This window comes from Dermacentor variabilis, chromosome 6, assembly GCF_050947875.1.
Source record: "Dermacentor variabilis isolate Ectoservices chromosome 6, ASM5094787v1, whole genome shotgun sequence".
Lineage (NCBI taxonomy): Eukaryota > Metazoa > Arthropoda > Arachnida > Ixodida > Ixodidae > Dermacentor > Dermacentor variabilis.
Genome location: NC_134573.1, coordinates 115,188,481 through 115,215,089, shown reverse-complemented (window position 1 = coordinate 115,215,089; position 26,609 = coordinate 115,188,481). Strand labels below are relative to the sequence as shown.

The window sequence follows — 26,609 nt, the reverse complement described above, 5'->3', positions numbered from 1 at the left end:
TTAATAAAAAAATCTGCTTCTATATTTATTTAATACTTGGATTTATGGAGCTCGGTAAATCCTTGGTTTAGGTGAGTTATGTTCACAGATATACCTAAACATTGTCTGGCAAACGTGGTAAATGTCGTGTGAGCCTGGTCCTGGAAGTCCATCTTCTACGATGTCGATCTCGCACACTCGATATCCTGTTCAGAAAAAAAATAAGAAGCTTTGCGTTTCACAGATACTTTCTTGGTCTAGTTGATGTTTGCCAAAAGAACTCATTACGCTCAAGAAAGATCCCTGACTGCTTCTAGCGCTTCCCGGCAAATGCAGCTTATGTAACCTTAATCTTCACCGGGAAACACTGTCGTTGAACGCTATGCACGAAAGCCAGCTTTCTGGTGGAAACGTGGGCTCTTGCCTGTGCCGACTCCGGAGGTAGTGTACAGCCAAACAAATTACATCATATTCAGGTTTCTGGTATTGTTTCACGTTTTTAATATTTAAGTCAATATTTAAGTCTAAGAATGCTTAACATAACAGTCAAGTGCGGTCGGTGTTTCGTTTCATGACATTTGTTTGTGGGCTGTCATTTTCAAATTCCGAATTTCAAATACCTTGTCCAGAATGTTGGACTGGTATGAGCAACTTTAGTGACAGAATGGTGTGGCAATATAACTGACATGTACCGCATGTCATTTAGCAAGGCGTGGCATACACATATGTTACATGTATATGAAATTTTCACTCACGAACAACTCCGCCGAGTCCGACACAGTATATTTTGCGACACGGTGCCCTTATCGTTTAAGAATGACGAGACAGGCGACTGTATTTTTAGATCCGTAAGCATTTACATGCCCACCCAAATCAGAGAGAGAGGGAGAGAGAAAACATTTATTTCAACAATTGAAGTCGTTGCTTTTGAGGTAAAGTAAGTGGTGTCCTCATTGTCCTCAGTATCCTAAGGACAAGAGGCTAGTATCTAGCAATGAAATTGTATAAAGCATTTAATATTCAACAGTATCTACACTCTTTGCGTACTGAAACTAGTGTGGCACAAACGCAACTAGCGCAGTTTGCAGTGCAAGCTGCCGTACTGCAGCGAGAACCAGCGCGTGTACAGCACAAACTAGTGAGCCACAGCGTCGTAGCAGTGAAACGAGCGTCCCGTCTAGTGTGATCCAGCTCTTATCCAGTGTTCTCAGCGGTGTCCCGGTGACTTCGAGCGAGCGCCAGCGTCCCCAGTGTTATCCAGTGTCAAAAAACACAATGGTTTCACATTAGAAGGCACTGTAAGACGATGTCTTTTGCAATAGGGTATGTTCTCAATTAATTGAATTTAAAGGGTTAGTTTTAACACCAGAAAATTTACGTACCTCACCGTCGAAGCGTTATTGTTTACATTATAACTTATACCGCCAACCACCTATCCGTATTTCCTAGGTTTACTTTGTGGCGCAAAATACATTTCTTGAAAAGGGACAGAAGAAGCTAAGTGCTTCACTGTCTTCCTTTCTTCTCTCCCTTTTCAAGAAATGTATTTTGCGCCACCAAATATACCTAGGAAGTCTAAGCACCAACTTGCCCAAGAAGAAGTCCTTTTGGAACACCTATCCGTACATTTGTGGTGTTTATGAAATGTTTGGAACGTCTAGTAGAAGGACATAGTATTGGACTTGAGCACTAACCTTCGACGTATAGTTAAAGTTTATTACTTCCACATTGACTGAGCAGGGCCCTGCACGTAAGTCCACTCGGCATAACACGATTCTTTGTTTTTCTTCCTGCAATGACAAGCGAGCAAACTTCCTGGGAAATCTTCGTGCCGCCAAGAAAATTTGTTCTACCGCGTAAAAAAAAAAAGCGGCAGCGTTTGTTGTAGGTTGCCGGTTTGGATACAATTTCTTCCGTAAGCCCGTGACGCGTGTTTCAAACCATAATATGAAAACTGGGACGTTGGCGTTTGCTGGTTTTTGAGCAAATAAATAGCTGCAGCCCGAAACATACAAGTTGGCGAACGGGGCGCACAAACGAGCGCAATAATATGTTCACAGGTTTTCCTGTATTCTTTACCATACAAGGGATTACTGTTACGGTGATAAAGTGATATCTTCTGAACGGTTTCCAGTTGTCTAAAGCAGGTTGAGAAGAAATAGTATTTTCATGCTAACGTAAATATACAAATCTTTCTAAGTTGAAAGTGGTAATGTTCAGGAAAATAGTGTCAAGAATAGGTGATGATAGGGAAACATCGCAGAGCGTCATGCAACTATTGTTGTAGATAAGCCGCCTGAACGTTTAAATATAAAGCTTGCTTTTTGGCAGCAAGGTTTTTATATGTGTAATACCGAGGAGCTAGAATTATCACCTAAACGCAAAATTAGCGTTCTACTGCAATTTCGCAATCCAGGCAAACTTTTGCGAATAAAACTTGAGATTGTGCTTCCTTTCTAAAGCTGCGTGGACTCTCGTTTACCCGCTCTGCGTGATGTTTCATGATGTAGTCACTTGAACGGGTACCTGACTACGATGCCTGTGATTATATGAAAGGTACGTTAAGTACATCATACATTGGAGGGACACGGATGAATTGGAGAGCACCGTCATACGCTAACATGTAATGAAAGCGCGAGCAAATCGATACAGAGGTGGCGGTCGCCCTGTTGACGTCACCTCAGCACCGCCATCAGTCGCCCACGAGTGCAATTCCTGCCGTCGGAATAAGTAAATATTGAAAAAACATAAACTTGTGGTGTTACGCGCGAGCGAGTACTGATATAGAGTGTTTCCGCATCGTCTTACGTATGGCGAGTACTACTTTTAATAAGCCGTATGACTGACGCAAGTTGATGACAGCCGACCATATGTGCCGCAGATATCGTTAGTTACATTTTGCTATGTTACGGAGCAATCGTTGATCAGTGCGCAGTAAAAATCTACCTGATAATGATTTCTTTACTGCCCCCACCTGTAACATTGCTCCTCGGGACAGTCTCATTTCTAAAAATTGCAATGCTGTGTTTGCACGTTGCACACTTGAATGTTTTGCTTGCTCAGTTTGTAAGATTACATGAAAAATTTGGACGACGCTTAAGCTTTGCCTTTAAGAATGGAGCGCGATGCATTCAGAGATCCCTGACTGCTTCTCACGGTTCCCAGCAACTGCAGCGTAAGTAAGCGTAATCATTACGGGGAAACGCTCGCGGCGAACCCTATGCACGAAGGCGGGCTTTCTGATCGGATCGCGGCCTGTCGCAGGGGCTGCGATGCGGGGGAGGTGAGCGCCATCTGGAAGTGTTTTAAGGAAGCGGGCGAGCCACTCCATGGAATCTTGAGATATTTACGCGTCGGCGTGCGCAAATGGCGGACGCCGTCTCCGGTCTGTGCATTGTAGAAACGCTGGAAAATGAGTTTGTTTGAGTTTTCGCGTAACGAAATTATGTTTTCTCGCATATTCAAATTACAGTACGAAACCTATCATGTCCGTAGATTTGGTGCAATCGTAGTTTGCGATATTTTCACGCATTTTAGCTGGAGAAATTCAATTATTTCAGGGAATTCCTTGCGTCACATGAACGGCCTGGGTATGTGTCATTAGAAAATATGTTGCCGAAATGACGCCCGACGCCGGACGCTGGATTTTCTGCGACACGATCTCCTTAACGCTAACGCGTTAGAATGTCGTTTCTGATGATCAGCAGTATTGCACATTGCGTTTCTTACTTAGAACTTGCCTTGATGCCAATAGAAAAAGATACCACACGGTCCTGTAGGATTATACTGCCAGAGTACCTTCGTAACATTTCGTAGCTCTGAAAAACCAAACGAAAAAATTATTATGCAAAGGTTTGTTATATGTATGGAAGGTCACCGCGACGTCAATCAACAGAAGGTTGCGAATTATGGACAGTAGTGTTCCTGTTATTACTCTTGGCACTTTTTACATAGTGCAGCAGACTCTCACTAAACAAAACCCGGCTAAGCCGCACTTCTAAATATTTGAAAAAATTTGTTGTGATTTGGTTAGTTTCCCCAAAGGCATAATGAAAAACACGTTCACTCAGCAAGAACAGACGCTCAAGCCGCAGTTCCACAATTACCCCTGACGGCGGCTACACGACTCAGCGAGAGTCCCCAGTCGACAACCTTGAGGAAGGCGACTTTGCTAGCTACACGAAAAGGAAACGCTGTTTGTGTGCCTGTAAACATCTGTGTCGGCGTCGGCGATGACGTGGATAGCTGCCGGGTCTGTACCATATATAACGCATGTAAACAATTTGAGTATGCTTTCGAGGTGTCTTTGCGGGCTAATAATTACGGTTATGATATTGTTCTGCAGTATTCACACATGCAGCGGAAATTGTTGTAAATACTATGGCGATTTTTATAAAGAGTTCGAGAACGCATAATAGTCTTTTACCAAACAAGGTGAATTATCAGCTTTTGGGAGAATACGCAGATTTGCAGATCACCGGCAAGAAACATTTATTCAATTCCTTAGTAAGAGTGCATGACGTTATAGTTAGGAAAATACCTATAGCATATAAAACATCAATAAGTATTTCATCCCTTTTACGTCTGCCCTTAGATATTAATAGGGCTCTTCGAATATTCGAAACATTTGAAGAGCGAATAAAATAGGTCCTTATTCGGTCGGTGAACGCACCAAATACTCATTATTCGATTTGGTCCGAGAATAAAGCAGTAGCCATTAGAAAAACTTGATCTTTTTCACATACTTATCGAATACTATACCTCCTCGACTGTACATGATAAAGTACAAAACTTAAGCAAATATTTGATGACATTTATTCTGTCTACAATCAACATTATGTGCTAGAGCACTGTGCGTAGTTCAGACAGCCACACTTTTCTTATTAACACGATTACTCAATAAACTTTAGTTGGGATTGCACAGCGGCTGCTGTTTATATTAAAATAATAGACGCACTGTACAGCACGCATATCTGATTTTGTTACAAAGCTACACGAGGATAGTAACTAGGCAAACAATGCTGCTTTAATAAGCTTTATATGAAACTTTATGACTGCGTAACCACGGAACGGCCCAGAGTTTGCGAACTGCTTAGTTTTATGAAACAAGCTTTATAATGAGCAGCAAAGATTTTCTAATGTTGTGAATACCGACATTAGAAAATTGTTTCAGGCGGCATGTTAATCTAGAGTACACTTCACTTCCCTATTCTCTTAAAGAGCGCACTGGAGGCGAATTACCTTCAACTCGATTCGCTTCTGACCTATTTGATTCGTATTCGATTCGCTTCTGACACTGTTTTATTTGTGTTTGGTTTCTGTCTCTATGCGATCCGTAAACAGTTTGGTCTAAAAATTACTATACGCACAATCCTAGGTTTTAATGCTGTTTCCGTTATTTGTATTATAGTAGTAGGCACGCATATGTGTTTGTTTTATTTATGTCAGGGAGTATTTCTGTTAGCAGGGACTTCTACTAAAACGAACATATTTTTGCGGTATCAAGAAGTATAGTAGAAATATATTTTATAGCCACCAATAACCCAGTTCCCCGTAAATCCATGGTAACGTTGAAGTAAACGCTACCTTGAGAAGGACACTTCCGCACAAATAATGTCCGTTTCGCGTTACAGAGTGAATCGAAAATTCCTTCGCATCCATTGTTTGGCGGGATTTGTAATTGGAGGTGCGAAAGATGACGGGGCGAAAATGATTGAATTTTTTTCTTGACTACTTTCGGGCCCGCCTAAGCTCGCGATTACACCGAGGCGATAAAGAAGAATAAAGATGCACAAGGGCGCCTGCTGAATGATCTGTCCCGCCGTCTGCATGTGGGTTGCTCTTTTCTTTCGCGCGCTACAGTGGGGACTGAGGACTGGACCATGACATACACTAGCCACAATTCCCTGGCCTCAAGCTCGTCCAGCTCGCACCTCCTCGATATCGCAGAGGTGCGAATGAAGCCGCCGCTCGTTTAGACTCAGAATCATCAAGTCTGGTTTCTCAGGACTTGGGTATTCTGCCTTCAAGAACGCTTCGTCGATAAAACATTGATTGATTACGAAAAGGCATTTAATTCAGCGCAGATATTAATTCTGGAGGCGTCGCGTAGTAAAAAATCTCTGGAGACACACCTGAATATTTTAGTAAATATAATAAAGACTCCACAATAACTTTTATTAGCAGCAAGAAAAGGGGGAAATTGCCTATTAAGAAAGGGGTCAGACAGAAAGACTGAATCTCTTTTCTGCTATACACTGCATGCTGAGACAATGCATTCAAGCTACTAATTAGTCTGGGAATGCTTAAGAATGCCGATCAACGGCGACAACAGCCTATGGTTTGCAGATTACATTGTACTGTTGAGCAACCCTGGGGATGAACTGCAAGAATAATTCAGGACCTTAGCCGAGAAAGTGCAGGAGTAGAGTACACTTCACATCCCTATTCTCTGAAAGAGCGCACTGGAGGTGAATTACCTAAACTGTGGGTAAAAAAGAACGTTCAGTGGCGATTTCGCGGTAAAGACTGGAGACATGCGTTACCATTTACGCCACTCCTCTTCCAGATCCCGGATACTTGATTAAAACTGCGTTCACCACATTGCCAATCTTCGTTAAATAGTTCGCTCGACATATGTCCTGCCTCTTCGAGGAGTGAAGTGCATCTAACGGTGGTCTAGAGCAGATCACCGTCCTTACATTCATAGTTACGCTTAATGCTTGAAATGCGCTTGTGCGGGAACGTTTGCGTGCACTTTGAAGTGTATGACTCATGATTACCGATGAAGGGGACGTAATCTACGTTGCATTAATAAGAGCAATGAACACTATAGCGTTTCAGTCATTCTTTAGAGGTGATTATCAACTATATTCTGATTATTGCGTAATTGTCGATATATGTTTTGCACGATCAGTATTTTGAAAAGGAGCACATACGAAGTAACCAAAACTGGTATCAAAGAGGTTCAAAAGAGGTTCACTAAAAGTGGCACTTGCCCGGTGACACATATCTTAGCAAAAAGAGGATAATTGGAGAGCAGCACATAGTGTCAAATTCAGTGACTCAAGTTGGCGTGAACGAGGCTAATTGAAGACTGGCACATAATGAGTGCCACGCGCCCTGTGACCCAATTCGCCTTCATATTGGTGCATTCAAAAGCAACGCACATTCAGTTTTACATACCCAGCTTGCCAAGTTGTTTGATGGTTTAGTCTTGAACCGATTTAGCCCAGTACAGTAGACCGAAGCTCTACCCATTTGACCATGGAATACCCAGTAACCCAAGTGCGGACATACGTATACGTACATAGGTTAGGTGCGGACATATATTCTAGACACATATACCCCAAACCTCAAACTTGGTGAAGTTCCCGAACAATGCTAATTGCAAAAAAAAAAACGTATGTTAGAGAGGCTGGTAGCCTGTGGACGGACAGGAACTGTCGACAAACTAGAATCCGCGTTTGATGATTACGTGATGACAGTATGAATATGGAGAATGAATAAAACTAGCAGCGGAAATGATGTAGCGACTACAGTTCATTTATGACGTATGTTTCATGCGCCTTACATATGAGAGATGCATACTCATGTTTTGACCTGATAAATTATATATGCGTCAACGTTTTTACAAGTTCCGCAGTATGGTGTCGATGTCACCGTAGAAATTCGAGTGCTTCATTAGCAGCTGAAATGTTGTGTGCAGGCAACTGATCCCTTCTATGATAAGACAAAGTGTCACCGAGGCATTTCAATAAGTGGACTGTATGTAATGGAATATTGGCATAGAATAGACAAATCTAAGAGGGCTAGGCAGTAAGAGAAGTACACCAGTTTGAATTTAGTGGGATCTAGGCTCATTACCCACCTGTTAACCATTCTTACCATTTAATGAGTATCTGAGTAGATGCTTCGTAAAATGTTTTGGTAAATGCATGACATTAAGGAGGGGAAACATCGCCAGCTTGTTGAGCCTATGCTAATGTGAAAGGCGCGTAGACGACCACAAACAGAGTGAAACACGCATTGTAAGGTCGATTGCATAATAACCTGAAAACATTTGCATGTTACAGGACACATTCATTGCTAAACCTTCATAGCTAAGCAATCATTGTTAAAAGGAGCGGCTTTAGGATGGACCCCTGCGGGACGCCTGACGTGACGGGGAGGCTGTTAGAAGAAGGGTTGTTTACAAAGAGAAATTGAGAACGATAAATAAGGAATAATGCCATTCATTTTACTGCAGCGTGGTGGAAGTTTAACTAATGCACCTTTAAAAGCAAACACGTATCAGGACCCATCTAAAACTTTGTAAAATCTAGGAATCTGGCATCATCCTGATGGTCATTGTAAAGGTTAACATGCAGGTTTCGAAGGAAGATAGCCAAATGCCTTTCACACGATTACCCTTTGCGAAACGCGTGTTGACAAGGATGAAATAAAGTGAACTAGGTTTAAGTTTATGATGTGAGAGTATATGAGTTGAAATATTATAACTGCCCGTGCGTCTACTAAGACAATGAGGGAAAGTCTGGTGTCTAAATCTTATTAGTACATACATATAATGAGCTCCTGTTAACTATTTAAATATTAACACACTCGCAGTGGCAGACCACTTCGCCATGTGCATTTATCACCCAAATTGTGTGCATCTACTCAATGTTTATTACTGTCGAATATCACCTTTGCAGAGGAGAGCCCTTTTTGATTGGCTGAGTGGAAATGGCATTTCTGTGTGTTTTCGACCCGCTTAATTGTGGTTGAAAAGCACGGATTATTTCGACTTCCTTGGAACGTCTCGGTAAATATCCATCAATGTGCTTGCCTATTTTGCTTGGAAATATGACCTCCTTTTCATTAGTGTAACGTCTTGAACCTAACCTATTGAAGGCAGGAAGGAAAGTGCGCCGATCATTGTTAATGGTGTCATACTTACCTTTATCTTAAAGGCGCATCGTTATACTAATTAAATAGCGTATTATGGGTAAACGAAAATGTCACGTTAATTACCCTGTGGTCACCGACTTTTTCCATTTCGTTTGCGAAATTATTTTTTTTTTCAACGGCTAAAGTGCGCTGTATATTAAGCAGCAATGACTTCACACTGAAATCGAGCAAAAATATTTGTGATCATGTGGAGAACGAAGCACAGTCGAGGACCGCAGAAAACTAGGTGGGGTGATGAAATTAGGAAATTCACAGGCGCAAGTTGGAATCGGTTGGCTCAGGACAGAGGTAACTGAAGTTCGCAGGAAGAGACCTTCGTCCTGCAGTGGCCATAAAATAGACTGACGATGACAATGAGGCTAAACAGGTGTTTGCGTATCCAAAGAATTTATCGTACGGAGGGAAACCTTGCCCGTCAGTGCTAATAAAAAGTAAGGTTATGCACTAAAGAAAAAAATTACTTGGTTTTTTAAGGAGAAAACAGTTTCTGTTACACTTCGCAGTAAGCAAACTGGCCAGAGGAAACGAAATGGCAAACATCGTCTTTGTTAAGGCGAAAATCGTAGGTTTCGCTTTAACTAAGAAAGTTCATTTGCACTAGCTTTGGTTGAGCTGTATTACGCGAATGATGTAGGTGAATTTACGGCCAGTGAGCATACAAAGCATGCGAACTCAAAAGATTTGGGTACGCGCAAAGGTGCTCATAGCAAAAATTTCTGCAAAATGTGCTTTCTACTTACGAGGCCAATTTTCGACGCTCATGCATGGACCCGGTAGAGGTGTTTCTTGGGTACAGTTTTTCAGTTTTGCGTGTAAAAGGTAGGGATTGACTCCGCCTGATGCAACGTCATTACTGGCATATCGAGAATCACGGCTGAAACAGAAGAAATAGTTGGATTGCGTGTATGGTCGGTTTTAGAGGAATGCCCTTTTTTCCGCTTTATATGCTACGCGTTTGCGTTCAAGAACTAAGCCAAGCGCCAATGTAGTTTTGACCTAATTTCTAATTAGTATTTATTAAAATCCATTGGATTTCTTTCTTTGGCTAACATATAAAGTTATTTGTTTCAACATGTTACGTTTTAGAGATGCTTCGCGGTAATATGACGGATGTGATTCAAGCCCATAAGGGCAGCAGGTAATACTTGTTTTTCTTCCGCGAGAGACTACATTCATTACTGTACTACAACACTAGAGAGAACGGTGGCGCTCATGAAAGCAACATGTTTCACCATGTCTGGATCGCGGTGCTGGTCATTTCCTTTGTGTCGTCGCCTTCATGCTTCAGCCGACCTGACCCGCCTGGTTCGTCTGGGCATGCGCTGTGTATTCCTGGATCTTCGAGCACGTGGAAGCAACGGTTCCGGACACAAGTCTTTGTTCCCGTTATTGTTGCCGAAAATGAAACGTCGCATTGGCCTCAAGGCTGTATGACGTCGATGGAAAACGCTATAAAAGCGCAGATCGTTTGCTTCCCCTCAGAGTGCACAGCGGCGGTGATTAAAGCAACATGTTTCACCATGTCTGGATCGCTTTGCAGGGTATATTTCAGTCTGTTCACTACTGTTCCTACGAATTCTTCCACTCTCGTTATGCTGCCGCGCCCTCGTAGATGTGATCAGATTACAAATGACTGTTGGACTATTCTCCTACTACTAGGTGACGTAGGAAGCAAACCAGATCCCACCGTTATGGAGAAACTAAATGTCATTCCTGACGAAATTCAAGAAATACAAGATGCGAACAAGATACGCGATGCCACCCTTTCATAATTGAATGAGAAGCGTACAAAATTGTACAATTTCTTGGACTTAACTAAAGCAAATGAATTGAAAATTCAAAAGCTGGAAGAAACGGTGCAACATTTAGAAGTGTTGTTGACACAAAATAAAAAGCTTGTTGATTTCGAAGGCCAAGCTCGCCGAAACCTTTTAGTTTTCCGTATTAAATAATAGCCTGACGAAAAACAGGTTCTTGAAACTAAAGGTGTCCGCAATGTTTTCCAAGAAAAGCTAAATAAAGCTTAGCGTTAGGGTCAGTTCAGCGGAACGTTATCATAGGACTGATAGGCCGGGAAAGAATAAGATAAAACCTGTGATTGTGCGCCGATACAATGTACAAATATAAGGAAAAGATACCCCTGTTTAAGAATTGCTCGAAACTTAAGGGCACCGGCATATCCATTTTTGACAATTATTCTCAAGACACCTTGCAGATAAGAAAGAAATTGTGGCAGTCTAGATTGGACGATAGTCTTTGAAATTACAAAGAGAAACTTGTTCGCGACAAGCTGTTTCTGGACGGTGACATCTATGCATGGGACATTGTCAAGAGCTGTAAAGTCTTTCTGCGTAAGAATACTAAATCAGATGACTGACGCTCTTGGTACTAAAGAGAAGTCTGTGCAGAAAGTTCTACGTATTCTGTGTTTGAACGCGCAAAATGTGTGCAATAAACCAGAACGGCTTGAATGCATTTTGCTGCCATATGACCCTCACATAGCCGTCATCGCAGAAACGTGGCTTCACGCTAATATCCCAGATAGCTGCGTATTCCCACCTTCATAATGTAGTTATAGGAAACATTGTGAAACAAGAGGAGGCGGTACTGCAATTCTTGTAAAATGCGGAGTTCCATTCTCTGCGCTGGCAGAAGTCGATAACAATCACGAAAGCGTTTTTTGCAAAGTCAAATTCAGCGGCAACACTGTCATTATTTCAGGAGTTTACAGCCCACTTGGATCCACACCATAATTCGTCAGACCTCTATGATTATTTGGAAAAAACCGCGATGAAAATATAATTGTCGTTGGAGCATTTAACCTTCCTTGCATTTGGTGGGTGGAAATGAAGTCTGGTTTGGTTGATTTCCACAGTTCTGAAGTGTCGTTTTACATAATCCTTGCATGTAACCTTAGTCAAACGGTTCTTTGTCCCAATACCTGTAACAGATTCCGCTTCCTCAATTTTAGACCTTTTATTTTGCTTAAACTACATTCAGGATCGTGTAACGCAGGTTCATGATGGCCTTTCAGTTGAGAATGCTGTCCTTTGCTGCTGTCGGAGAGTAAATCGGCGACCGACAGACGGCGGTACCGAGGCAAGCCAAATAAAGTCCGAGTGGCGGATTCTCCGCTGCAGCTGCTTTTGGCCAAGTGGTGTAGACCGTTCGGCCATCTTGCATCACACGGGAATTGAAATATCTGCAACTTGCAATTTGAGCGAGTTTCGCGAGCCAGCAAAAGCAGCGCAGCACTACGCGATGACTACTGAAACGGGAAAGCGTGGGCGGTGCGGAGTCGAGACAAATCGAAACCCTTCGACCACCCGCGTCGTTGTCAAGGGTAGCTTCAATGAGTTATTTTGTCTAAACATGAAATAGAACTGGACAAGTAGCATTTTATTTCTCTTATAATACTATGCGAGAATGTTTCGTGCAATGAGTGGTTGACTACTAGTCACAGAATTTAACTGAGGAATGCTTTCGTGATCGGGAGACTACTTGAATTTCCTGGGGAGTCTAATCATGCCGTACATTTACCTAATTTTCTCGATTATTAAGGCTGTGTTCTCAATAATATTGACGCCTTAGAGATTCTCGAGTACTAATCTATCACTTTAGCTTGACTTAATACTTCCTTTAGTGTGCCTGTAATTATCACTTTCAAAGCGTGTTATTAAAGCCGGACAGCGCAACAGATAGATCAGCCGGTCTGTGCAAATCCTTGGAGGGTGTAGTTGAGCTGCTCTTACGGTTAGACGCAAAGATGTCGAGAGATACGGATACAATTCCAGCTGTTTTCCTTAAGGGATACGCACAGCTGCTGGGTAAATTTCTTCTCATTGTATTTGATAAGTCCTTACAAACTGGTAAAGTACCGACACATTGACTCCTGGCTTATGGTGTTCTGGTTATTAAGAAGGGTAGCCCAGTGGAAATTAGTAATTATCGACCAATTTCCCCTAAGCGTATTTCTTGCAAGGTGTTAGAGCATATTCTGGGGAAATATTTAAATAACGTTTTGGATAAACACAATATTATACACAATGCACAGCATGAGCTCTGACGAGCCTTTTCTACTAACACGTAGTTAATAGCAACCATTGATGAATTTCCTCACGTTCTAGACATGAATTGCCAGGTGGACATAATATTTTTGGACTTCTCCGAAGCTTTTGACAGGGTGTCTCACAATAAATTAATCCTGAAGATGAAAACAATTGGTATATCTTCCAAAATAATTGAGCGACTTATATCTTATTTGACTAACAGAAAACAATATGTAGAAATAGACGGATCGTATTCCGGAAATTTAGATGTTTACTCGGGAGTACCTCAAGGATCTGTAATTGGACCACTCTTGTTTAACATCTATATCAATGACATGGCAGCCTCTGTCAAATCAACTGTTTCAGTTAAATTGTTTGCCGACGACTGTGTCATATTAAAACAATAAATTAATATAATAAAAATGATAAAAATATAGTAAAAATTATAAGAACAATGTATATTCTCGTGCAACGCCCGCACATCTTTTTGATTGTTTATTAGGTGCGGGCCTTCCAAGAGGCCAGGCCAATAGCTCCTAAGTGTACCCTTGAACTGTGGTCGCGCTTGCTGTGGAAAATAATGCGACAACTGGTTTCCAACTATGAACACTTTGACAGTCGCCGACTGATTTGGGGGAGACGGACAATGCCTGGAAAAATGTCCTGATTAACAAGGCAGACCGGAAAATGAAGTTGGGACGGTAAATTAAATTTTGTCATTTTTAGAGCTCCAGCATGGAAGATAATTTGTGTAGAGTCCCTTGCTCAGTGCAGTGCTGTATGTGAATAAAGTTCACTTGAAGGTTTGTTATGGCCAATTAAGGCGGTGCGGGCGTTTCGCGTTTGGGCATCACGGTACCCGAAGTGTGTCACGGGTCGTCACAAATTACGGATACCGTACACAATACCTTGATTCTTGCCACTGCCAGTTTAGGCCCCTCTGCACAACATCAATTTGGAGCTTCGTTGGCTTTACGCCAGCATGAAAGCTGCACGCTGTTCCGTTCAGCACAGGTACACGCAGAATTGGTAGGTGTTTGCGCTAGCTGCCTGCTGATCGTCCCGCGGCCCCTAACGACGTGTCAGGCGCGCGGCCGTCCGTACGGCCTGTGCACGTGATATCACTTTTGATCGCCAGTGCGCTCTACAGTTACAAATATTTTAAAAGCGAACTTCCCGCAATGGCTTTCTCGCTCGTAGCCTTTAGGCCCAATAGGAGCCACGGCGCCGCTTCATCCGTGTCGGCGACCAAGACAGCGGTTTGGTGCCGAGTGCACGATACAGTGATGATGATGCAGTCATAAGCAGGGCAACTAGTGCCGTCTAGTAGCGTCTTTCGCAAATGAACCCGGATACGTGTATGCGCATGCCACTTAGTGAAACTTCTTTTTCACCCTCCAATGTGGTTGGGCGGGCCTTACACGAGTAAATACGGAAGATGGCTCGATCGATCAGCAATCATGAATTAGTTTTCTTTTTCTTTTCTTTTTGTTTTCTATGATTAGCTGATGAATTGAAGTATACCCTCCTGACAGGCATGTGACTATACCATCAAACAGGCCATGTCCGTGCACGCTACTTCAGGAATACTGAGTGACAAGGTTGCTAGTTTCCTGAAAGGTTTCTCTTCTGCCGGAGACGTTTATTTTTTCAGGGCATGGTAATTTGTACGTGTTCGAAAAGACAGTATCACGATATTTGGTGAGGAGTATGGCTAAATCCATGCTTAATACATTAAAAAACCTTCAAAACAATTAGTACAATAACGCATTTTCTCCTTTATTCGATGTGCACAGTAATAACAAGATTTCTAGCTATGAGAATATGAACCTAATAAATTGAAGGTTTATTAACCGAATATATAAATATTTTCGTCAAACGTCTGATATTTCTGCCTTAGTTATAATCCTAACAAATACTTTTATTTAATCTATATATACAAGCGGCAATCGAAACATGTTTCTCCATTAGTAATAGCAATTATTAACTGAATAAAGTAAACCTCGCAGTAAGAATGTGGCGAAATACGTACCGGTTGAAACGAGGCAAGAATAACTTGAATTCATAGTCGGTTTCATTCAAGAAGGTCTTTGTGTAATACGTATATTTTTGTTCACGCAAATTGTTTTCAATCCTCACAGTGCTTGCATATATGTATATTTTTTTAGTAGTATTCAGCATCTGCAAAACGTCATAGCGTACGAACTCATAATACTACTTTCATAGCCTTTCGCAGAGAAAGTTGTAATGTTATCAAAATTCATCTCACTTTACAAAAAGGCAGCAATAGAACGCAATACCAGTGGTACAAGCAAACAAAAAGGTCTTCACCTTTATTCACGCTACAGCTGGACAACTTCTGTTATCAGGTCCGTTGGACGCAACTCAACTCTATGTACGACGCTGTATAAGAATATACATCACTATGCAAACATTGCTACGAAGAGAACGACGCTGAAAAAACACCGCACCAGGCGCAAGTAATTGAACAGATTTAGCAAAGCCCTCTTTCAGTCTCTCCGACTTTCTTTCCGACACTTTCTTCGAGCGCCAACACGTAGCACTGCGCTGGCAATAACGCCCGTTGAATACATGGACGATGCGAAACCGCCATCAGCCGATGTAGCTTCGAGGACCCCAGGCCAATGCGCATGGAAATATTATGGAGTCTGCGCAGTATTTTTGCATTGGCAAATCTACGGGAACGTTGGCTATATATTGGCTAAGGCAATAAAAAGTATTACCTCGGTTGCACAATCAGCCCCAACACTGCCCTCTTGCTTGAAGAATGTCACCACCGGCAGCGCGCTTTAGTCAAAATGGAGGTGTAGAATACATTAGTGCTCTAGTTATTTCACATTTCTTAACACAGGTACTGAATTGTACACGCGACGAAGAAGTTTCCCTCGGTCAGCTTGTTCGCCTGTGTTAAACCATCGCCGCATAACACGAAAGTACCTCAGTTAAGCCTTTTCTTTTGTTCGTCAATAGAATAATTTATCCACAATGCCTTTTCGAAGCTTTCATCGTGTACACCAGTACCCGTACGCCACGTCTTACAGAGGGTGCTGCTTAGTTCAGAAGTCCTGCTCACGGTAACTGAGCAATAATTTTACTACCGGTTCAAGGTACTTTCTCTGATTTATTCGCTTCTGGCTAAGACCTCTTCTGCTCTTTTTTGCCTAAGGTATAGGCAGAACTATCTAGCTGAATATTAGGCGCACGAAGACAACTTTATTCAACGACTTGCTATTCCCCCCTCCCCCCCCCCTCCCCCCCCGGTGGGTGCCTTTTTAATCACGTCGTAGTCTTCGCACGTAAAATTACGGTATTTCAAAAAAAGACGAAACTTTAATTGAGCAGATAGGACTCTACTCGTTCTAGATATTTGTGACAACATCGCTAAAAGTCAGCTGTACGCGTACAGCCCGAAAACTCCTTCAATTTCCCTTACCCAAAACCATCGGCGCCCTTTAGGTCACTTCGATCGCCGTCGCTTCTGATAATTACGGTCTAAGCTAACATGTGCACTGAGAAAACGTGGCTTTTTTTCAGAAACAGCTGTCGTTATCATTTTGCGTAAATACTAGAAGTAAACCGTACGAATAGCATATATCCGGAATATGTATATAGCGTGGAGTGCACTGCTGGCCGAAAAATAATTCAGTAAGTTTTGTACACATTTTTCATTTTTACGAAGATAGTTGGTAGGTAAGTGTATCGTTATCGCCCAAGTATATCATTATTATGGCGTGTTGCTATACGGTATTTATTATCCCACGACAATAAATTCCATAAAGAGAGAGTGCTTTTTTTAATATTTAAGAGTTTGAGAGCTATTGCTTCTGTTGTGTACGGGCTATACTGGCATTGAATGCGGCGTGTGTTCATCAGATGCAATGTCTCCGAGCTATGATGATTTCAGCCAATGTACAGTTATATTTCGTATACCGTAAAGTACTCTAATGCGCCAACCCAAGTTGAGCTTAGTGGCATAGAGAAAGTTAGTTTCGCGTGCAGCATAAAAAGTTGACGCGAATGGTTAGGTTAATGCATATTACTCCACCTCAATTCACAGTTTATTTGAAGAGGCATTTAATGCTGCGCATGAACAACCTGCTTTGAAGATTGAAGACTACTTTTCTTCCACTTCCTTCCCGCTCTCCCCCACATTTGACACTTAACCCAGAGACGTTCACTACCTCTTTTCGCACCCGCGTTGAATTTTTGTTCTGTGCACCGTCGAGTACGTCATTACAATATCAGACTCTTGTCATTGGCAAGGTATTTTAAAGGCTGCCATCAAATTATTGCACGACAGCGGTCTGTATTTGAGACTTTGAGGGGTTTTTGCCATTGAACTTCACCCATCGCCGTTTTCGTCCTCATCAGCAACCCTTCTCTCCATCTCTCCTCACCCATTTTTCTCTTCCCCAATTCAGAGTATCAGGTCACAAGTTTGATTCAGACCGACTCCCACCATTCCTAATATATATATATATATATATATATATATATATATATATATATATATATATATATATATATATATATATATATATATATATATATAAATAAATATATATATAATTCGGGAGCTGTCTTTGCTATCGGCGGAATAGCGCCCATGAGAGACTAATGGAGAGAAAGCGCATAAAGGAAATCATAGTGCGGACTGAACTTAACCGATTGTGCGCATATGAACACCGCAAAGTCATCAGTACAGCAGAAAGTCTCGTTGTTTACTATATTGGCGCGGTTCTCAAGGAATTTGCAACGATTCAACTTCCCGTTGCCAGTGATCTTTTTATTCATTTCGTTGTGTCTTATGAGTGCACAGTTATACCAACGAAGGCGTGCATTTAATCCACGTTTGTGTATTGTCTATGTAAATGTAAAAAAAAATACGTATATATTCTTGTTGTGCTGTGCAAAGCTATAACTAAAAGAGGACAACAGATGTTCTTCATTCCACGTGCACTTTATTCCTTTTGTCCCGGCACATCTCTTATTTTGAATACCACAGACTGCAAAGACAGCCTGCGTTCAAACACGCGAATAATGAGCTAAGCGCGGAAGAACAAACATTACACTTGGCCAATGAACACACAGGAAGAAATTGGTGCGAGAGCTCTACGGGAGAAATTACAAACCGCACCGCAGCCCACTAAAAGAAAAGTAAAGCGTCATGTAGCAGCGTTGGTAAAACAGGCGAGTGGCGGCGGCATTACAAGGAAAAAATTACTGCGGTAAGTCCCTAGGTACTTGTCAAATAATGCGTAAGCCTTATTTCGAGTCGCTCACAGATGCAACGAATGGTTGATTAAGTGGCCGAACTGCGCACATCGCGGCTCACTGTGTCGAGAATGACGCAATGTTCTGCAAGTGTTCTAATGAGCTGTTGCACTCACCTAATTGATAAACATAACTAGAAGGAATCAATGTTATTTAGCGAAATTGTTGTAACCGTAAATTATCAGAATTAGGGTAAATAATGTAATATAAATTATTTTCATTACTCTTAGTAATCTGCACTGGGCTTAAATAATGCAATCCTAATTATTCTTAATTAAGGTCCCATACACCTTAATTAATATGATTTTACCCTGATTGGAATTAATCAATTTAATGTTACGCAATCAAAATAGCTTTATTATTCATGAATATGAATGCGTAATAATTTTAGACCTATCTACTCTTGAATAGGCTAATTGATAAATAATATATACTGCTTTAATAATTATCAATTAGGAATCTTTAGGTACACATTTGGGTAAATAATAGGATAGTCAATTCGACTTTTTTGCCCTTTATAAGTAGTAAGGAGACCTATTTATTTAGTTTCATCATAATTAATCTTATTATTCTTTTAGTAATCTTAAGAACTTTTAATACTCTTCGGTACTCACTATATATAGCAATAATCATCCATCTCAGTAGTCATACATGTTCACGAGACATTCTCATTTACGGCTCCATGTGACCTAATGCATTCCTACGGAGCGTATCGTGTTACGCGCTGTGAAATTCCGAACAGACGGACAGACTTCCTAGGGGAAGTGGCCCTTGAATCCGTCCGCAATAAAAGAGGAGTGACCGCCGTGATGCTTGCTACCATTCTATTGGCACCAACACGCCAGTCTACGTCTTCCTGATGTTTCACGTAAAGCCTAACGTCAGCGGCCACTGTAATAAAGGGCCCATGGCTCCCAATTTTCTAGCTTGAATTACGCACTACGAGCGAACCCTTTTCGTACCCAAGAAAAACGACAAAATTGAGCGGATTCGACGCGATAGGAAATTTACATTTCAAAATGTCCTTTTTTTTTTATTCGCAATGGAAATATACAGAAGTCTACAACACTGACCGGTGAATAAACAATGTTCGTTCTGCGTGGTCATTGTTTGCGCTATGCGCATGGTTTCGTGCATCCATTATATTGCTCCGGCTGTTTTTTGTCGTCCGAGTTAGAGTATTGCAGACACAATGCAGCGAAGACGTTATTGCAGCGCAGTTGGGGGCCATACCGTGCGGCACCGAGTTCGGCATAGCACGCACGCGAATATTTCGGAGGTAGCAACAAAGCGGTGATCCTTCAATTCATGACGTCAGGTAAGCGATGCCAGAACTGCGGTCGCTGTGGGTAAAAGGGGCGCAGAAGCAGCATTTTGAAATTGAAATTTCTTCTTAAAGATGTGCACTGAGGGCCCAGATTCCTTTAATAAGCATATAGGCCGCTCCATTTCCAAGGGTTAACTGAAAATGGACGTTCACACCGTGTCCCTTCTAAGACGGCCATATTGAGTTATAAGAAAAGTCAGCCCTCAACTTTGATTGCCCATGCTAGCTTAGTGACAGATCGATGTTGCCGTTTCTCACGGTCTGAAAAAAAGTATTGGCTAATACCGGAACCGGAGAAGGGGGTGACCTACACGGAAGTCTCCGAACGGCGCCATTGTTGGGCCTAGTGGGTGAAGGCACGTAGTGCGGCTACGACCCCCCAGCAGCGGGTGGTGCGTTTGAGCACGATTCGCTAGCGTATTAGCAAGGCCAATTCTACACTTTCCTGGTATTACGCTGCTGTATTGTTTAAACATTAGACGCCGTCTCAGTGCTGAAGCAGAGTGAAGGCCTCATGTTACCGAAACGCCACATAGACGTCTTGCTCGCTTAGAAGCGCTGAGAGGGGCGAAGCATATAGTTAGTAATATTTAGAACTGTAAAAGAAACATCACCTATACTTTACTAGAAGAACCATGGCCTAGCTAATTGGACACTTGAATAGGTGGCACGCACTACAATCGTTGGTCGCTCAATGTGTTGCTTCGGACATTCCACGGCAAACGCACCAGACATTGTATTCGATCGCGACTTATTTAGTTTCGAAAATATATGATTTATCACGTTTTGGTAGCGGCTGTTCCAAGGGATAGTTATGCCGAAAAAAAAAAACATTCTTCACTTCCTGGTCGTAATCATCCTTGCAACGCAGGGTCGAAAAGGCTACTTGGGGAAGAATGCAAAAAATTAGGTCACATGTAACTCAGGAACAAACATATATGTAAGACATATTTACAAAGGTAATCCAAGCTCCACCAAGATAGCGATCGACCAGCAGTCGGCACCACTTTTCTTCTTCAGCTCAACCATCGCAGTGACGCTAAGACGACGTTTAGCTGCTGCTATTGCGAATTAATAGAATTGTTTTTGTTTTCTTTGCATTGCTCCCATTACATTGGATGATTCTTAAAACATTTTTTTTCTTTTTTGGAAGGTGACAGGTTGTTATGCCTCTCTCCTTTGACTTTTGTTTGTTTAGACAATCAAGGCAATTGTGTACAATCAAACACTGCTGAATAGTTTGCGACTATTTGTGCTAGCTGTGAAGTCACAGTCGAGACAGCTTCCAGTTAGAAGGAATGCGGCGTGGGAGAGGACTAAAATACAGACACTATTGCTAAACTCTAAAAAAAGATTGCACAATGCTTCGCGTTTCGGCGCAAACTGCACAAAAGACGCTCTGAATAAAAGCGTAAATCGTATAGCATGTGTTAAGAACGAGAATCAACATTCGCTATTGAGAGTTTCATCAAAGCCCATTTTTTATCGGTGAGAACGCTTTTTTCTTTTGTTGTTCAGCAGCAACTTTATTCCGGGCCTCTTCGTAATTGCTCGCATCGCACGACAAAAAACTTCACTCTAATATGAATAGAAAACGCCGCGCCCTTTTGTGCTAGTAGTGATGATCATCAGAATTAAAAGCAGATGACCCTGAATATGGTGGGTACCCAGCCAGGTACAAGAAGGCTTCAGACGAAGGGTTACATACAGTGGAACGAAGATGAATGCGACTAGAAGTGCTTGATTATGTAAGACGGGGATTTCACTGTGTCCTGTACCAACTAGATCACTCTCTGAGGTTATTCCCTGCAGCCCGCAAAGGTTGCTGGTCATGTACGCTGGGCATTTTGGGTCACATAAACGAATCCGGAGGAGTTCCCAGTTAATAAAGTAATCATTGTGAAATCGCGTCATATTGCCATTTTGTCTGCTCTGATTCACTCATGTGGCTGCTGAGGCCTCTCTGATCGCCTCATCGTGCCGTCATTACAATTTTTCACGGCACGGTAGAGCGTGACAATGTCCAAAAGAAAGCACCAAAGTGCGATGCCGAGCGTGTTCAGTGTCGACGTCAGTGCCGCGGGCATGCGTAGACGAACTCCGGTTACTTAGGGTAACGCGCTGGAGTGCACATTGGTCCACACTCTCCTGCGTTTCCTAACGTACGCGTGCGAATGCGCGTGATGATGATGCGTTGGACTATTAGATATGCAGATATAAGACAGCCATTATAGTGTCCATTATGGACATAGCTTCGCATCTCCGAAGCGGGCGTCCTTGCTGGCTAACATTTGATACCGGCCACCACAACTGCCACCAGGCGAAAACCATTGTGGAACTCACCATGACAGCTTCGCTGTTGAATTTGGCGGTTTTACACGAAGATCAAAGGATGGCCACCGAACACAAGCTGCGGCCTCGCACTCCTGTTTCTCGCGCGACGCTCAAGCAATACACGAGGTCCATACAGTGACACAAAACAAGAGGCAACAGCTGTTGCGCAGCTGAATTGGCGACCTGGTGGCTACCAGCCCTCGTGCAGCACTAGACTGGTGAGTACTCCGTTAGCGAAGTTGTAAACGTCGTACCTCGACAGTGCAAGCGTTGAGACTTGTGGAATACAGTCGAATTTTGCAGCCATGATAGTGCATGCACACAACTACTGAAACGAAACACTAATGTGCTTGTGCACTACGCTTATACCAACAGCGGAAGGTAGAACGCTGCCCTGTTGTTGCCAAGTCTATTGAATGGACCACCGAAAATTAATTACCAGATTATCATCAGCGCTTCCTCAAACACGTCTTCGCAAACAGAGGTCAGAGACATGGTAGATATGTTATTGACTAGACCATCGCCTTGACTGCATTGACTACTGATGGTTGGCGGAAAAGCAATTGACGTTCGATGTGGCCTATGAGCTGGCAAATAGAGCTATAAACACAAGAAAAGCGCTTTGAAAGGTTCAGTAGAGCAATGAACCAGGCTAGTTTGTACAACTACGTTGTTTAGAATGTTGGACGGTTATCATATGATGCTTAAATCGCACCGGCTTTGTTCCAAGGAACAACTAACACATTCTTCGGAAGATGATGTCGGGTAATATTTTCAGAAAAAATGAGACACCCACGCAATCGCAGCAATTGCTACAAATGAAGGCCATACGGGTTCCTCGAAAGAAAATCCTCGCAGTTGAAGAAAATTTGTCCTGGTCCGGAACTCGAACCCAGGACTACCGCCTTTATAGGACAGCCGCTCTACCATCTGAGCTAACCAGACGGCTATCAGATGCTAACGCGAAGTCGAAATTGCAGCAACTCGAAGCAAAGGCAAGAGTTTGACGTAATAGCTACGATTGGGTGGATGTCTCATCTTTCCCTTAATAATTACTTCCTTACACCTTGCGGTTTACCGGTTGACGTAATATTTCCGCAGAAATATTACGCCAAATTATGTCTGGTAGTTCCATATGAGGGCAATATTGACGGGGCTAGTACAGCTCCAGAAAAGCATCGCCGCATGTTCACAGTAGTCCTAACTCATATTTCAAAAACTGGGCTCCATGTTGAAGATACAATATCAGCTTTTCAAAAAAATATTGTGGAATATCTAAGAAAAAGGTTCTACCAGCATGTCATTTACCGTCGAAAAGCAACGTTTAAGTTTACCAAGATTCGGCTAAAGAAGTAGCTGGAAGAAAACCAAATTTTTTTTGTACGCTCAAGGATTGCATAAGTGTATTTCTTGAAGGGTCGCTACGATATCGCGAAATACTTGTGGGGCATACGGGACATCACACCACGTGGAAACGTAAGGAAGAAGAGCACTGTGCTTTCGGAAGCTTAAAATAGCTATTTAAGTCCGAATCTCTGCTAGTGGATTTTAAACGCCAGCACAACCTTAGCGGTATCGTGCCATAACGAAGTTTAGCTAAAAAGCATTTTGAATGGGGAATCGCTGAACCAAAATTTAAAAAAAAGAAGAATTTTGTCCTCAAGTTTTCTTTTCATAGTTTCCGTATTTGCAACAACGCTTTTTTTTTTTGCTGTTGTTGCTGCAACTAGCATGTCCTATTCTGCAAAATTTGAAGCCACAGCTCAAATGATTTTTGGGGCAACATACAACACCAGCCACGACCCTTTGTTCACGCTCTTACTCTCTTGATTACTCACCATTGATTCTTGCGCAACGATTATGCCAAACGTTAAGCCTATTTTAGCAAGCGTGGGATTTGTTTCCAAGGTTAGCGGCCTCCGCCACTTGCAGATTTCATTTACAAAATGCCAAGCAGCCCGTGTTCCTTTCATTCATTGCGCAGTCTTCAATCAGCAGCTCAATGTATTGCTGCGCGTTGCTCTGTCTGATTATTCCGCAGCGGTGATGGTGCACCTTGGAGCGCCTATCATTTATTTTAGTGCGAGTGCTGATAAAGAGTAACAAGGGTGGTCAAATTTAATGGATCTGGGAAATAACTGAATGAATACCACGGGAAATATGCTTTTCAGAAGTAAGTATTTTTGTCCCTTTTTTTCTGGCCCCAGTTTTGCAGTTCAGCCACCCAAATTGCGGACTTTCTCTCTTTTGTCTTCTTTTTTTTAAAATATGATCTACACTCTAAAACAAAATTACACGCTTTAGGTTCTATCTTGCCACACAGCAATAAACATCATCTCTCTTGTCCGCATTTCGTTTCTTTAACGCTGCAAGCCTGGTACTTCCCAGTAACGAACGGCATGCGCGTTATCAGCGTGACATAGCATTCCCGACAGGAAAGTAGCGGGCGCGGCGTTTTCAAGAAAGGAAGCGCAAGAAAGGCAGATGACGATTATTGTTGTGTGACCGATATGCACCCCAAAGGGTGTACCTTTGTCTAAGAGTGTATGCACCGTTGCACGTACCGGTAACATCGCAAGCTTATCAGTAAGGCGACATTATTTCGCTATGAAAGGTTCTGTACGCCAATCTCCAACACGTAATTTGAATAGCTCACTCTCACTATCGGACACTAACAAAATATTTTCTAGGGAGTACTGGATGCAAAATATTTCAATTAAAGGGGTCCTAAACCAGCTGTCAGGATTGGTAAAGAAACATATTCCACGGATAGCATACGCTGCTGTGAACATCTCAGCCAAGTTTTGCTCTCGTACGCGGTGCGTGGATTTCGGAAGCCCCGCAACGCGAAGTCACCTTACTCTCAAACGCTCTCTTTTCAACAGAAAGCTCTGTCCTCACTCTCTTCTTGACGCTTTATTTTGTAATAAAGCGGACCGCCATACGCGGTTGCCCTTGGCCAATAGCTGACGTCAAGTAACAAGGGTGTCCAGAATAGTCTAATTCTTCCTACTAGTGCTGTGTATATTCCTTGAAGTGCAATAAAGAGGCTGCAGTAAGTGAAAAGATGCTTTCGAATTTCGATAACAATTACATACTTCTGCAATAAGCCGACTATCTTCCGCTTACTCTCGGCCAGGGCCGCCCGCGTAGGTATTAAATTTTGGTCACTCAGGGGCTGTTCGGTGTTGTTGCCGCGGGGTCTCGCGAATTTCGACTAGTTTTGAAGGTTCAAATGGCCTCGAACGACGCGAAACGACGCGGCCTCTCCGGGTTAGACGCCTTGGCAGACTAATTGATCGCACTTTGAATATGCGCAAGTTGGATGTGGCTGCTATCGGTCGGTCAAGCTGCTGAAGGACAAAGCCGGTCTGCAGCACGTAGCATAGTCAGACTGTAGCATATGAGCGTCGCACGCACTCAAGCCCTATTGTACAGAAAGCAAACGCAGCCGACACGCACTACAGTTGCACGTAGCTGCGGTCTGCTACGTGGCGTAGATACCCTCGCCGCCGTGGGGGGCCTCGACAAGCTCACTGGCTAAGCGCACTGCGGTTCGCTGAGGACACTCGGGTTCGGCTGACGTTTGGTGCGTCCGTATGCGCCGAAATCGGAAGCAGTTGCGTTTACCTTAACATCCAAAATGAAATTTGAACTGCGCGCCGCGGTGACACATAGAGAGCGAAGCGTTGTGGGCACGCCTCGCTCCGCCGTAGCCCTCGCATTGCAAGGCATTGAAGAAAGAGCGGAAGCACCGCGGAAGCCGTGTTCGATTGTTAATAACTCCACTTCTGCTCAACATTTTGAAGTACTTTTCGCGGCAAAGTATTTCTGAATAAGTATATTTTAACTTACAATTCATTTCTCCTGCTCCATAAGAAGTGGTTCAGGGCCCCGTTAAGCATTTGTTTAGTGTGTCTATGACTAGACTGACTGCACACACAAGTGGGTGCTGTACTAAGCATATAAAATAAAAATACTTACGTCAAGGAGGTCCTTGAATACAGCAGAACCCTGGTCACACATTACGAGCCTGAGAAATACGCCTTGACATAGTGCAAGAGCGAAAATAAGCGCGGAGTAGCGCTTCTTTTTGACGATATTCCTCAGCGAATCCATAACAGCGAACGCCTCCGTAATGTCCCATTGGACAAGAGTTTAGCACATATATACGTTGCTAGGAATTAGCACAAAATCTACTGTGCTTTCAACTTTTGTGCGTATAGCTAGTGTGTCAAGAGGGCTTAAAGTACCAACATGATCGAACATTACAGGTTACATTGTCTGCGAATATGTCACCAACACAGAAAAATTCACATGTACAGTAAGACTAGAAGCAATGCCGGAGCCATATAGCTCACATATTGTGAGAACGAAGTACTTCTTCTTTACTTATATTTCTGTCTTTATTATTTGGGTCAACCGCGAAACCGTGCCATACAATATGCATTGTCACTAAGAAAACGTGTAAATTTAGTTTTTCCTTTCATTTTTATATAGGATAAAATGTTGCTCCTTTTTTTTTCAGCACGCGTGCGCATAATCTATTCAATATACGTGCGCATCAGCACGGTTCCATGAACTGCAACAGGCTCGAGGCATTGCAACGTAAATGAGCTGGTTGCCTTTGATACAAGCCGAGACAGCGCTCAAGCGGCTCTTAACAGGGAAGATAT

The 26,609-nt window shown here is 42.6% G+C and overlaps 1 protein-coding gene across 1 annotated transcript; it reads right to left on the bottom strand.

Annotated features, from left to right (window-relative positions):
* LOC142585062 (uncharacterized) lies at positions 1–26,209 on the bottom strand. Its single transcript, XM_075695536.1, has 5 exons — positions 25,918–26,209; positions 15,010–15,158; positions 9,669–9,802; positions 3,720–3,797; positions 1–185 (listed from the first exon to the last, which is right to left on the bottom strand). Exons 1-5 carry the CDS (start codon positions 26,050–26,052, stop codon positions 43–45), a joined length of 639 nt encoding a protein of 212 aa, XP_075551651.1. The 5' UTR covers positions 26,053–26,209; the 3' UTR covers positions 1–42.
* Positions 26,210–26,609: the final 400 nt, after the last annotated feature.

Bases quoted from the DNA above. Each gene is read 5' to 3' on its own strand.
- LOC142585062 (XM_075695536.1), bottom strand. From the start codon at position 26,052: ATGGATTCGCTGAGGAATATCGTCAAAAAGAAGCGCTACTCCGCGCTT. The intron at 15,159-25,917 runs GTAAGTATTTTT...GACGTTTTGCAG, and splicing joins TATTCAAGGACCTCCTTGAC to ATGCTGAATACTACTAAAAA. The intron at 3,798-9,668 runs GTAAGTAGAAAG...TTGGTTTTTCAG, and splicing joins GAGCGTCGAAAATTGGCCTC to AGCTACGAAATGTTACGAAG.